Source organism: Lepidochelys olivacea (genome assembly GCF_965140295.1).
Source record: "Lepidochelys olivacea isolate rLepOli2 genome assembly, chromosome: 14".
In the NCBI taxonomy this organism is placed as follows: Eukaryota; Metazoa; Chordata; order Testudines; family Cheloniidae; genus Lepidochelys; species Lepidochelys olivacea.
The window spans coordinates 8,257,541-8,271,106 of record NC_140424.1 but is presented as its reverse complement, the minus strand read 5'-3'; the positions used below and the strand labels follow the sequence as shown (position 1 = coordinate 8,271,106).

The following is a 13,566-nucleotide window of genomic DNA, read 5'->3' as shown; positions in this document are numbered from 1 at the left end:
CTTACATTGTCATTGCTTCCTTTGTTGTCCTCATATTTTGTTTCTATGTGAATGGAGAATTTAGGCAAAAATGAGCACTGCAAAGAAAGCAAAATGTGTCCAGATCAATTTAAAATGTCAATTGCTTCATCAGGTCACTTGCTCAATAAATCCTGTTTTCTAGCAGCTTTCCTATTTTTTCTTGATTATTGCAAGAAATTGAATCAAAATCACTAAAAATCCACAATTGCAAAGGTTTTTTTAAAATGATTTTGAAAGGATATATTGATTCTATCCCAAAGTTGAGGACTAAAACAAAGTTATAACTAAACTAATAGAATTGTGGGACAACTAGTTATAGCAATCAGTGTTTATTTGATACATAACAGTGGCTATATTCTGAATGTTCCTCCACTGCTCTCTGTCTTAAGTATCGCTATATTTTTCAGAACTTTTGAGCCGTTGTTCTATAGAGCTTTTCCTTGGATGACTACCATTTCCAGAGCAATGCCTATCTGCTCTATGCACAAAGTCTATGGAAATTCCACTGCCTGCAGTCCCTGATCAAAATGCTGAGGATGCTTGATCATGCAGTTATTTTCTAATTCCAGTATGATGCAAGTTTTTAAGTTATCTCATTTTGATTTTTGGAAATTTTCTTAATTTTGGCATCCAACCAAACACACCATCACATCAACCCACCCATATAGTGCAAGAAAAATTACAAACATTCAAATGTTTTTCCTATCGATCAAGAAGAGAATCTGATGCCCCTATGCTCATATGGGCAAATTCTCAATTAGACCCATACAACTCCACTGACTTGAGGGAGTTGGCACATACTCTTCATATCAAATTTTGCTCTAACACTGGTGCATATCCACTAGTGTTACTTTATACAAGACTGGCTTTCTTTCTCTGTGGATTGTTTCATTCATTTGGTTTCCTAAGAGTGCAATTTGCAGTGCTAGACATCACAGTTTCACTTTAGAGACTATTTCAAACATCTTCTCTTTAGCGTTTCACACTCTTGCTCCCAAATCAATTTTTTTCCACTATACTTAAGCAACCAGAGTCAATGGCCAGCAATCCTTGAATGATATTAGTTCAGCCACTTTAATATAAAGGCATCAAGTCTTTTCTTGCATTAACTGTCAGCGACACTGACGTGCCAGTTCTTTGCAAGACATTTAATTGATGCCCGATGGCAAAGAGTCTTTGAACTGCTTGTGACTATTTCAAACATTATGTACTGAGGTTACACAATGAAGAAAGTTTGATGCTTCAGTGCTCACATTGCTACTGGTCCAAATTTGGATTTCATCAGAGTTGATTTTGGTTCCCGCAACAGGAAGGGAGATAGCTTGGAGAGCCAGCTGCTGTGGAGCAAAGCTGAAAGGGGAAGTAGGTTCTTCCTGAGACTAGAGAATTACTGTTTTCTATTCCCTGGACATTATGAAAAGAAGCCATTGATTGAGCCTCTAATTTTGGCCACAGAACACCTACTATTCATTAGCAGCAGCTGAGCAATAAGCATGGACCACTCAAACCTTTACGCAAAAAAGAGTGAGATGTTTGTGCCAGAACAGGGCCCTGCAATGAATTTAGAGAACAATCTTTACCAAACATTTAACACAATACTTACCAGCTATGAAAATATCTAGGCCATGAACTATGCACCTTATTTATGATATTAATAGTAGACCAGTGATAAATGTGGTACAAGAAAAAAATCAGTGGTGTGTGCAATGGAGGATGGAACAGCTTCAGAGATGGCCCAGTCGGTTCTAATTACCCATATCTTTGGGGCCATGTGTTACTTGGTAGGCACACACCTCAGAAGGCTAGGTGAGTGTATTGATTATTCATAAGCAACCAGACAGAGCTGGAGCTAATGCAACGCAGGCTAACGGATCAGAAACCCAGACAGCCTTCCAACTTAGCTTTGACTAGCGGAGTCTCAGCTGATTCCAACATACAGGACGTTTTCGTCCTGTCCCAGGTCTTCCAATCTGCCAAAAACATCCCTATTTTATTTCCCCAAGTTCTCAAGGCAGCTGCAGAGCTTCAGTCATAACTCCTGAAAGAGTTATAACTCATAACTCATAACTGAAAGAGGGTCAAGCAAAAGGGTTGTTTTTTCCATCTTCTGCATTACAGATCTATTCAACATGTTATGACTGGGCTGCCCACTTTCGCTGGGCTACACAAACCCCACCACAGCACGGCACAGTGCATGCTCTCATGTGGGGGAAGGCATCAGATTGCTTGTTAGGGTTGTGGGAAAGAACTACCATGACAAGTTTGTGTGTGATTGCTAGTGCCCACTGGGAAGGCTATTACACGTAAAAGCAGGAAGATGAAAAGACAGAGCAGATGGACAACACAAGACCCGCAGGATGCTTTGCTGATTAGTTGCTAGCTGGTCTGAGCATGAAAGAGATTTCAATATTTTTTTCAATCCATTACAAACAGTTTTCTTTCCACTTTCATATATGGATGTGAAAGCTGGAAATCCATCAGAGGTACAGACAGATGTCTAAAATACCTTCAGAAGCAAATATATATCACAAATGCTGAGATTCATGACCGAGTTCAATAGCTTATCTCTGAAGTTATCCACAAAAGAAGATGGAAATATCTGGGACATGTTAAGAATGAAGCCAGAGCATCTGTTGTGGCAGGTGTGCTATTGGGTAGCTAGAGGAACGTGTAAAAGGGGCTGACTGAAAGAACCTCTCTGTCAAATAGTACTAAGCTGGGGGGTGGGGGGGGAATATGGGACTTAACAACAGAGAGAACATGCAAAGAGTGGCCCAGGATAGGGAAGGACAGCAGAGTCCTGTTTGTGCCCTAAGCAACATTTGATGGTTCCAGAAGGATTCAGATTATAAACAGTAAAGAACCCAACATAGAGGGTATGCTTTCTGTTTTACACTAGCTGTTTTGTGTGCGTGGGCAAGTGGATGATGGATAAAGCAAACTGCTACAGAAAGTAGGTTATATACTGCAGATTTTTTAAATAAAAAAGAAATAGAGACTCATCACATACATCTTGCCGTGCAGAATTTTTGGAACAGCTAGAAAATAAGAAAAGGACGGCTGTTACTCTGAAACCTAGAAAATAAGGTGGCCAAAACATGGCATATAGAGTTCTGCTGCTGCCCACGGCAGCTGTGATTTTTAATAGGATGGTGTGTAGCCTGTAGAGACTACAGGTCTGAGCACCTAATGCTCCAGCTAGATTCAAGCTGGAACTCTGCATGCTGAGACTTCTGCTGGGAAGCACCATGTAAGAGATGAGAGCAGTTGCAACTTGTTGCATTTTAGAGATGGCTCCTGGCAAGTGTGGTTTTGTGTGGGTGGAGTCTGGTTATGCCTGCCTTTACTGGGGGTCAGTGTTTAGTTTTGAATTATTGGGTTCACCAAAAATGTCACCAAATTTTTTTAAAAAGTGGTTGCTTCATGGTTGCTAAATGTTTGGAGGATTTGATAGGAAAACACAGTTGATTGGTGTTCTGCACACATGTCTTCAGGCTATTGCTCTGTGTCATCGTCTGTTAATGTGTTTTAGACCCCAGCTCTTCTGGTCCGAGCATGCAGATTTAATTCTCTCTTTTACACAACTTTTAAGAAAACAAAACCAAGTAAAAATCAAATCTAGCAAACAGCAGAAGTTGTAGATGAAATATATGAGCTGCCAGTTGGTGGAGAGTAATCAAAGCATGTACTGTCTGAGCAGACAAGATCCAGGTCTGGCCAATTTGTGAAGCCACAAAGCTGGTTTCTTAAATTACACAGTACAAGTCTGGTGCTTTGTCCAAAACCTCAACAGTTATGTAAATTACTCTTATCACTCTGGCTCTAATGGCCACGGACAGTGCAGCTGCTCCCACAGGCGTACTGGTGCTGCTCCCATATCCCCAATTACCCTGCTTGCCACAGGAAGTGGTGTTGCCATTTTAACCTTCATTGCTAGGTTGTCACTGAAAACCCTCTTGTTGGCAGAAGTAGTTTTTCACATTCACTTTTCTGCTTCTGGTTGCTATGCAGACAAACACCCACCCCCCAGCCACCCACCCAGTGATTCCTCTTCCCTTGAACCAGCGAAAGTATCCGTGTGCTATGATCTGACTGTCAAGTCCCTGGAGGTGTTGGATGGAACATATTTTCCACAATATAAATACCTTTTTTCTTCACTTATTGAAACTGTTGCTGTTGGGTACATCTGCACTGCAATCATCCTATGATTGCAGCTCGTGTACATGTAGGTAGAGATTAAAGCTATCTTGGGTATATCTACTGGAGTTGCAACCACACCCCATGACTTCAGTGTAGACATGCCCCTGAAATCACCGCAACCTCACAGTTAATAGAGGATAGCAATCAAAATCATTCTCTCTGCCTTAGTGGGGTAAAGCAAAACTGCAGTTCAATTATAACTCATAATTCAGTACAATTATGACTCCTGAATAAACATGGATAACTGAGAGGATTTTTAAATATATAGACATCTGGGGCATGACCCTATTTTATATAACAAGAGTACTGGATAAATCAAGTGACACTATAGCAAGCTTCTTAGTAAATGGCAAACCCCAAATTTAAGTCCTGCTTAAGTGATGCTTTGTCCTTCTGCCCAAGGGTAAAATTCACCTCAAGTATTTTAAAAGTCACCTGTGATAGGGGCCTAGGAAATGCTCACTGCTGTGTATACAGACAGGTTTGACCATTGGCCTGCTAAACCCAGGGTTGTGAGTTCAATCATTGAGGGGGCCATTTAGGGATCTGGGGCAGAAAATTGGGGATTGGTCCTGTTTTCAGCAGGGAGTTGGACTAGATGACCTCCTGAGGTCCCTTCCAATCCTGGTGTTCTATGATTCTATGAACAGTAAATATGGCAGGCGACCAGCTTGGCTTAACAGTGAAATCCTTGCTGATCTTAAACACAAAAAAGAAGCTTACAAGAAGTGGAAGATTGGACAAATGACCACGGAAGAGTATAAAAATATTGCTCGGGCATGCAGGAGTGAAATCAGGAAGGCCAAATCATACCTGGAGTTGCAGCTAGCAAGAGATGTTAAGAATAACAAGAAGGGTTTCTTCAGGTATGTTAGCAACAAGAAGAAAGCCAAGGAAAGTGTGGGCCCCTTACTGAAGGAGGGAGGAAACCTAGTGACACAGGATGTGGAAAAAGCTAATGTACTCAGTGCTTTTTTTGCCACTGTTTTCACGAACAAGGTCAGCTCCCAGACTGCTGCACTGGGCAGCACAGCATGGGGAGGAGGTGACCAGCCCTGTGTGGAGAAAGAAGTGGTTCGGGACTATTTAGAAAAGCTGGACGAGCACAAGTCCATGGGGCCGGATGTGCTGCATCCGAGAGTGCTAAAGGAGTTGGTGGATGTGATTGCAGATCCATTGGCCATTATCTTTGAAAACTCATGGCGATCGGGGGAGGTCCCGGACAACTGGAAAAAGGCTAATGTAGTGTCCATCTTTTAAAAAGGGAAGGAGGATGATCCTGGGAACTACAGGCCAGTCAGCCTCACCTCAGTCCCTGGAAAAATCATGGAGCAGGTCCTCAAGGAATCAATTCTGAAGCACTTAGAGGAGAGGAAAGTGATCAGGAACAGTCAGCATGGATTCACCAAGGGCAAGTCATGCCTGACTAATCTAGTTGCCTTCTATGACGAGATAACTGGCTCTGTGGATGAGGGGAAAGCAGTGGACGTGTTGTTCCTTGACTTTAGCAAAGCTTTTGATACGGTCTCCCACAGTATTCTTGCCAGCAAGTTAAAGAAGTATGGGCTGGATGAATGGACTATAAGGTGGATAGAAAGTTGGCTAGATCATCGGGCTCAACGGGTAGTGATCAATGGCTCCATGTCTAGTTGGCAGCTGGTATCAAGTGGAGTGCCCCAAGGGTCGGTCCTGGGGCCAGTTTTGTTCAATATCTTCATTAATGATTTGGAGGATGGTGTGGATTGCACCCTCAGCAAGTTTGCAGAAGACACTAAACTGGGAGGAGAGGTGGATACGCTGGAGGGTAGGGATAGGATACAAAGGGACCTAGACAAATTAGAGGATTGGACCAAAAGAAATCTGATGAGTTTCAACAAGGACAAGTGCAGAGTTCTGCACTTAGGACGGAAGAATCCCATGCACCGCTACAGACTAAGGACCGAATGGCTAGGCAGCAGTTTGGCAGAAAAGGACCTAGGGGTTACAGTGGATGAGAAGCTGGATATGAGTCAACAGTGTGCCCTTGTTGCCAAGAAGGCCAATGGCATTTTGGGATTTATAAGTAGGGGCATTGCCAGCAGATCGAGGGATGTGATCGTTCCCCTCTATTCGACATTGGTGAGGCCTCATCTGGAGTACTGTGTCCAGTTTTGGGCCCCACACTACAAGAAGGATGTGGAAAAATTGGAAAACGTCCAGCAGAGGGCAACAAAAATGATTAGGGGACTGGAACACATGACTTATGAGGAGAGCCTGAGGGAACAGGGATTGTTTAGTCTGCAGAAGAGAAGAATGAGGGGGGATTTGATCGCTGCTTTCAACTACCTGAAAGGGGGTTCCAAAGAGGATGGATCTAGACTGTTCTCAGTGGTAGCAGATGACAGAACGAGGAGTAATGGTCTCAAGTTGCAGTGGGGGAGGTTTAGGTTGGATATTAGGAAAAACTTTTTTACGAAGAGGGTGGTGAAACACTGGAATGCATTACCTAGGGAGGTGGTGGAATCTCCTTCCTTTGAGGTTTTTAAGGTCAGGCTTGACAAAGCCCGGGCTGGGATGATTTAGTTGGGGATTGGTCCTGCTTTGAGCAGGGGGTTGGACTAGATAACCTCCGGAGGTCCTTTCCAACCCTGATATTCTATGATTCTTCTTCTGACAAGTCTGTTTAGATGATAATCTCCACAACATCATTGCAGTTTGGAAAAAAGTCCATATCAGTTTTCACTTTTCCTCTCTACCCATAAATATCAGATATTATCAGCTAAGCAACTGTCTGTCAGCAATGAGGCAGATCAGGATGCTTCTTAACACAGAGCCCAGCCATTTTACATGCTCCAGATTGAATTGCACCAGCTTGCAGCAGCTTGACAAACCATTACTTTAATGAGGTGGTTGTTTCCTGTGCTCCTGAGTCTAGACTCTCCTTAAAGTCCAAACCCCAGGATACAAAGACATTTTTCCAAAATACTATTCATATGTAACTAATGGAGAGATGCTCTGCCTGAGTCTGCAGACAGCCTGAAACATTAGCTATGAAAGGTGTGCCCTCCTCCCGCTCATTTCAATGGGGCAGTAACTCTGCAGTCTACTGATTTGCAAAAAGAAAAGGAGTACTTGTAGCACCTTAGAGACTAACCAATTTATTTGAGCATAAGCTTTCATGAGCTACAGCTCATTTCATCGGATGCATACTGTGGAAACTGTAGAAGATCTTATTATATACACACAAAGCATGAAAAAATACCTCCTCCCACCCCACTCTCCTGCTGGCAATAGCTTATCTAAAGTGATCGCTCTCCTTACAATGTGTATGATAATCAAGTTGGGCCATTTCCAGCACAAATCCAGGTTTTCTCACAACCCCCCCCCCAAACACAAACCCACTCTCCTGCTGGTAATAGCTTATCTAAAGTGACCACTCTCCTTACAATGTGTATGATAATCAAAATGGGCCATTTCCAGCACAAATCCAGGGTTTAACAAGAACGTCTGAGGAGGGGCGAGGGTTAGGAAAAAACAAGGGGAAATAGGTTACCTTGCATAATGACTTAGCCACTCCCAGTCTCTATTCAAGCCTAAATTAATTGTATCCAATTTGGAAATGAATTCCAATTCAACAGATTCTCGCTGGAGTCTGGATTTGAAGTTTTTTTGTTGAAGAACCTTCCACACAAACTTCCTCGTGGCTGGACTTTACTAAAACTAGACAAGCCATTTACAACACACACTTTGCTTCTCTACAAAAGAAAAGGGACACTAAACTTTCTAAACTACTACATGCCACAAGGGGCCACAGCAATGGTTCCCTCAACCCACCCAGCAATATTGTTAACCTATCCAACTATACTCCCAGCCCAGCAGAAGCAGCTGTCCTATTTCAGGGCCTCTCCTTCTGCCCCTCCAACCCCACGAACATGATACAGTTCTGTGGTGACCTAGAATCCTATTGTCGACGTCTCCAACTCAAGGAATATTTCCAACATACCTCTGAATAACATACTAATCCACAGAGACCTCCCTACCAACACTACAAAAAGAAGGATTCTAGGTGGACTCCTCCTGAAGGTCGAAACAGAAGACTGGACTTCGACATAGAGTGCTTCCGCCGACGTGCACGGGCTGAAATTGTGGAAAAGCAGCATCACTTGCCCCATAACCTCAGCCGTGCGGAACACAATGCCATCCACAGCCTCAGAAACAACTCTGACATCATAATCAAAAAAGCTGACAAAGGAGGTGCTGTTGTCATCATGAATAGGTCGGAATATGAACAAGAGGCTGCTCGGCAGCTCTCCAACACCACTTTCTACAAGCCATTACCCTCTGATCCCACTGAGAGTTACCAAAAGAAACTACACCATTTGCTCAAGAAACTCCCTGAAAAAGCACAAGATCAAATCCGCACAGACACACCCCTGGAACCCTGACCTGGGATATTCTATCTACTACCCAAGATCCATAAACCTGGAAATCCTGGGCGCCCCATCATCTCAGGCTTTGACACCATGACAGCAGGATTGTCTGGCTATGTAGACTCCCTCCTCAGGCCCTACGCTACCAGCACTCCCAGCTACCTTCGAGACACCACTGACTTCCTGAGGAAACTACAATCCATCGGTGATCTCCCTGATAACACCATCCTGGCCACTATGGATGTAGAAGCCCTCTACACCAACATTCCACACAAAGATGGACTACAAGCCGTCAAAAATACTATCCCTGATAATGTCACGGCTAACCTGGTGGCTGAACTTTGTGACTTTGTCCTTACCCATAACTATTTTACATTTGGGGACAATGTATACCTTCAGATCAGCGGCACTGCTATGGGTACCCACATAGCCCCACAGTATGCCAACATTTTTATGGCTAACTTAGAACAACGCTTCCTCAGCTCTCGTCCCCTAATGCCCCTACTCTACTTGCGCTACATTGATGACATCTTCATCATCTGGACCCATGGAAAAGAAGCCCTTGAGGAATTCTACCATCATTTCAACAATTTCCATCCCACCATCAACCTCAGCCTGGTCCAGTCCACACAAGAGATCCACTTCCTGGACACTACAGTGCTAATAAACGATGGTCACATAAACACCACCCTATACCAGAAACCTACTGACCGCTATTCCTACCTACATGCCTCCAGCTTTCACCCTGACCACACCACATGATTCATCGTCTACAGCCAAGCTCTGCGATACAACCGCATTTGCTCCAACCCCTCAGACAGAGACAAACACCTACAAGATCTCTATCAAGCATTCTTACAACTACAATACCCACCTGCAGAAGTGAAGAAACAGATTGATAGAGCCAGATGAGTTCCCAGAAGTCACCTACTACAGGACAGGCCTAACAAAGAAAATAACAGAACGCCACTAGCCGTCACCTTCAGCCCCCAACTAAAACCCCTCCAACGCATTATTAAGAATCTACAACCTATCCTGAAGGATGACGCAACACTCTCACAAATCCTGGGAGATAGGCCAGTCCTTGCCTACAGACAGCCCCCCAACCTGAAGCAAATACTCACCAGCAACCACATACCACACAACAGAACCACTAACCCAGGAACCTATCCTTGCAACAAAGCCCGTTGCCAACTGTGCCCACATATCTATTCAGGGGACACCATCACAGGGCCTAATAACATCAGCCACACTATCAGAGGCTCGTTCACCTGCACATCCACCAATGTTATATATATGCCATCATGTGCCAGCAATGCCCCTCTGCCATGTACTTGGTCAAACTGAACAGTCTCTACGTAAAAGAATAAATGGACACAAATCAGATGTCAAGAATTATAACATTCATAAACCAGTCCGAGAACACTTCAATCTCTCTGGTCATGCGATTACAGACATGAAGGTTGCAATTCTTCAACAAAAAAACTTCAAATCCAGACTCCAGCGAGAAACTGTTGAATTGGAATTCATTTCCAAATTGGATACAATTAACTTAGGCTTGAATAGAGACTGGGAGTAGCTAAGTCATTATGCAAGGTAACCTATTTCCCCTTGTATTTTCCTAACCCCCCCCAAGACGTTCTTGTTAAACCCTGGATTTGTGCTGGAAATGGCCCACCTTGATTATCATACACATTGTAAGGAGAGTGGTCACTTTAGATAAGCTATTACCAGCAGGAGAGTGGGTTTGTGTGTGTGTGGGGGGGGGTTGTGAGAAAACCTGGATTTGTGCTGGAAATGGCCCAACTTGATTATCATACACATTGTAAGGAGAGCGATCACTTTAGATAAGCTATTGCCAGCAGGAGAGTGGGGTGGAAGGAGGTATTTTTTCATGCTTTGTGTGTATATAATAAGATCTTCTACAGTTTCCACAGTATGCATCCGATGAAGTGAGCTGTAGCTCACGAAAGCTTATGCTCAAATAAATTGGTTAGTCTCTAAGGTGCCACAAGTACTCCTTTTCTTTTTGCGAATACAGACTAACACGGCTGTTACTCTGAAACCAGTCTACTGATTGTCATTTAAGTGTGGTATTTTCAAAATGCTCAGTGTTGGCCTAACTCTGCCCCCATCCAAGTCAATGGTGGTCTTCTTGATTTCAGTGGGAGCAGAGGTAGGTCAACGCTGAACGCATTTGGAACTACCAGCCTAAATTTCAGTGTTTTAAACTACTGCATTGAGGATCAAAGCACACGAGAAAGGAGAGCGACAACATTATAACGATTTGCACAATCTAGAACGAGTGCCATCTCATGTTGGCATCAGTACTGAGAAAAGATAGGGAGAACAGCACCACTTATTTTCTCCCTCTAGGTCGAACCCTGACTACATTTAATGTCTCTTCATCATGCCGTATTTTGCCACTAGCTATCCTGTTTGATTGCCTTCCTGAGAAGCAATAGGCTGGCATAGAAAGACTGGTATATTTCACTAAAGCTGTTTTAGCAAGTGTAGCAGGGTGGCGTGCCTCTTAGGGTATGGCTACAGAGCATTTTGGACCCAGCGCGAGTGAGCCTCCCAGCCCAGGTCTGCAGACTTGGGCTGGAGGGGCTCATGCTAGCACTCTGAAAATGGCTGAGTAGACAGTGCTTTGAAGATGCGGCTTGGGCTGCAGCTTGGGCTCTGACGTTATACAATTATTTTTAGAGCACCAGCACGGCAGACCTGGGCTGGGGGGCTTTCTCCTGATCACTTCAACATGCTGTGTAGACATACCTATGAAGGCTGGAGGGCCTGGTGCTAAACCTGATTACTCAAGAGGCACACCTGAGCTGGATCAAGTGATTCCCCAAAGAGCAGCAGGAAGCTGCAGGAAAAGGGAAGAGGCTCAGGAGTGAGTGAGAAAGGCTGCAGTAGGGGTGCTGGAACAATTTACATAGTGGGGGTGCTGTTATTGCTACTTTGAGCCAGCACCACTGACCCTGAAACCCAGGGAGTCGCCCCAGCTAGGAAGGGCCGGGAGTAGCTGGCTAACACAGAGAAGCCCTCAGACACCCAGGGAGTTTGAGGCTGTGCCCAGTTTAAGGCTGGAGGGAAGATTTTTTGTGTTTAATTTTGAATTTTAAGTTAATACACCAGACCCCCAGCAGGCCTTGTTAAAGCCTCTTATTTGAGTTTATTGAGGAAGCCCTGAGGGGCCACATGCAGGGCTGCCCTTAGGCCTCAAGGGGGTGCCTGGAAGGAGGCCATTCGTTGACGCCTAAGGACCCCAGTCACCATGTCCCATACAGCAAAAGACGTGTGCACTTTCCTGAGGTGGGCAGCAGAGCCGGAGCACAATCACCACAAACGCCTGGGAATGAAGATGCTGATCATGGTTGGCCTCCTGGTGCCCCTTGTCTACTACCTGAAGTGCCACAAGTGGTCTGTACTAAAGAGCAGAAAAATCGTGCACCGGCCCCCCAAGTAAGCACTGGACCGGAGCCTGCCGCCCTGCGGGCCTTGGCCACCCAGCCGCCACGCAGCCCCTCCCAGGACAGGAATGTATGTTCAGCTGGACAGACAGATGGGTACAGCCCACTCCTCATGATGCATTACTCTTATTTAATGTCCTCTCCCTTGGACACAGCCGCTCACCTGATAGGCCTGGGAAAGGACTCTGGGAAGGGGGGCGGCTGCTGTCTGCATGTGCCCATCGGGGGGGGGGGGGCAGAAATAAACCTTCAATCTTAAGTGGGAAAATGTGGTGTGGTGTGTTGGCCTAGGCCCTGCCCGTGGGGCCCTCGCCTTCCCCTGGCCTTGTCACTGCCACCTGCTGCCCTGCCCCATGTCCTTCCCACCCCAGCTACCTGCCTGGTGGGGACCCCACCAGAGGGGAAGGCCTGTGCCCTGCAGCCCCAGCTTCCTGGGGGGCCTGTGTGTAATGGTGGCATTTATTAAACCATTCTCCCCCCGCCCCAAACAAAACAAAACAAAAAAAACCTCACAACCTTTGCTCCCATAAGCCTCAATGAGCTAGGACATCCCTTTGATAAATAATGCGTTCGCGAAATACCAAGTCTTAAAAGAAAAGAAAATCCCCGTGGAATCCCAGCATTCTCCTGAAAAATTAGCTTCAGCAACTGCGTGTGTGGGATGAGAGCTTCAAGAACTATGTCTTTGTCACCTGTCAGCTTGTTTCCCCCGAAGAAACATTAAGGGAAGATTACAGACTGAGAATTTGAGTGCCATTTGCCTCATATGGTATAATGGGAAAGAAACTAGGAAGCCATAGGTCCTGCCCAGCCACCAGGTTCTAATCTAAATGCATGTGTAGCACTGGGGCTGTAACAACTTTGGCTGAAACGAAAAATGGTCATGGGAACTTAAAAAAGCCCCCAAAATACTAAAATCCACCTACAGTTACTGGATTGCAAATATACCTTAAAATCATTTAATTTATTGGCAGCTGCTGTTGTAGTAGCACTGGCTTTCAGCAACACTTAGGCAAGGTCCAAATTTTTGTACAAGTCACAGAATGTATTTTGTGACTCATCAGATGCTCTCTGAGTAATTGGCACAGAGCTCTGGCAGCACCAGGGAACTGTTTATGCAGCACTCAAAAGGCTTTCTTATTCATCACGCACAAAGAATTTTTTTCCCTTAAAGAACAAGAATTAGGCAAGAATTAAAATCAGACACAAAAGTGAAAGCTCGGAAATGTTTTTTGAGTGAATTACTCTTCAAGGCACCACTCCTTCCTGCCCTGCCTCCCTCGGGGATGTATTCCAGCACAAACCTGGCAGCTGATTGATACACAAAGCATGCACAGGAATGTATGGGGCAATTCCATTTCCAATTTTCCATTTCAACATCTCTAAGGTTTGCAAAGTGCCTCTCAGAGAAAAAACAAGTAGCAATTCCAGGCTACCATATTTTTAATTCATTTTTTCAT

General features: G+C 44.7%; 1 protein-coding gene across 1 annotated transcript in view; it reads right to left on the bottom strand.

Annotated features, from left to right (window-relative positions):
* PITPNC1 (phosphatidylinositol transfer protein cytoplasmic 1) overlaps window positions 1-13,566 on the bottom strand; it is a gene marked incomplete at its 5' end in the record, with an annotated part of 205,859 nt that overhangs the window by 74,701 nt on the left and 117,592 nt on the right. The window contains 1 exon segment of the mRNA XM_084647485.1: window positions 6-77. Coding sequence (XP_084503611.1) covers window positions 6-77 — 72 coding nt within the window.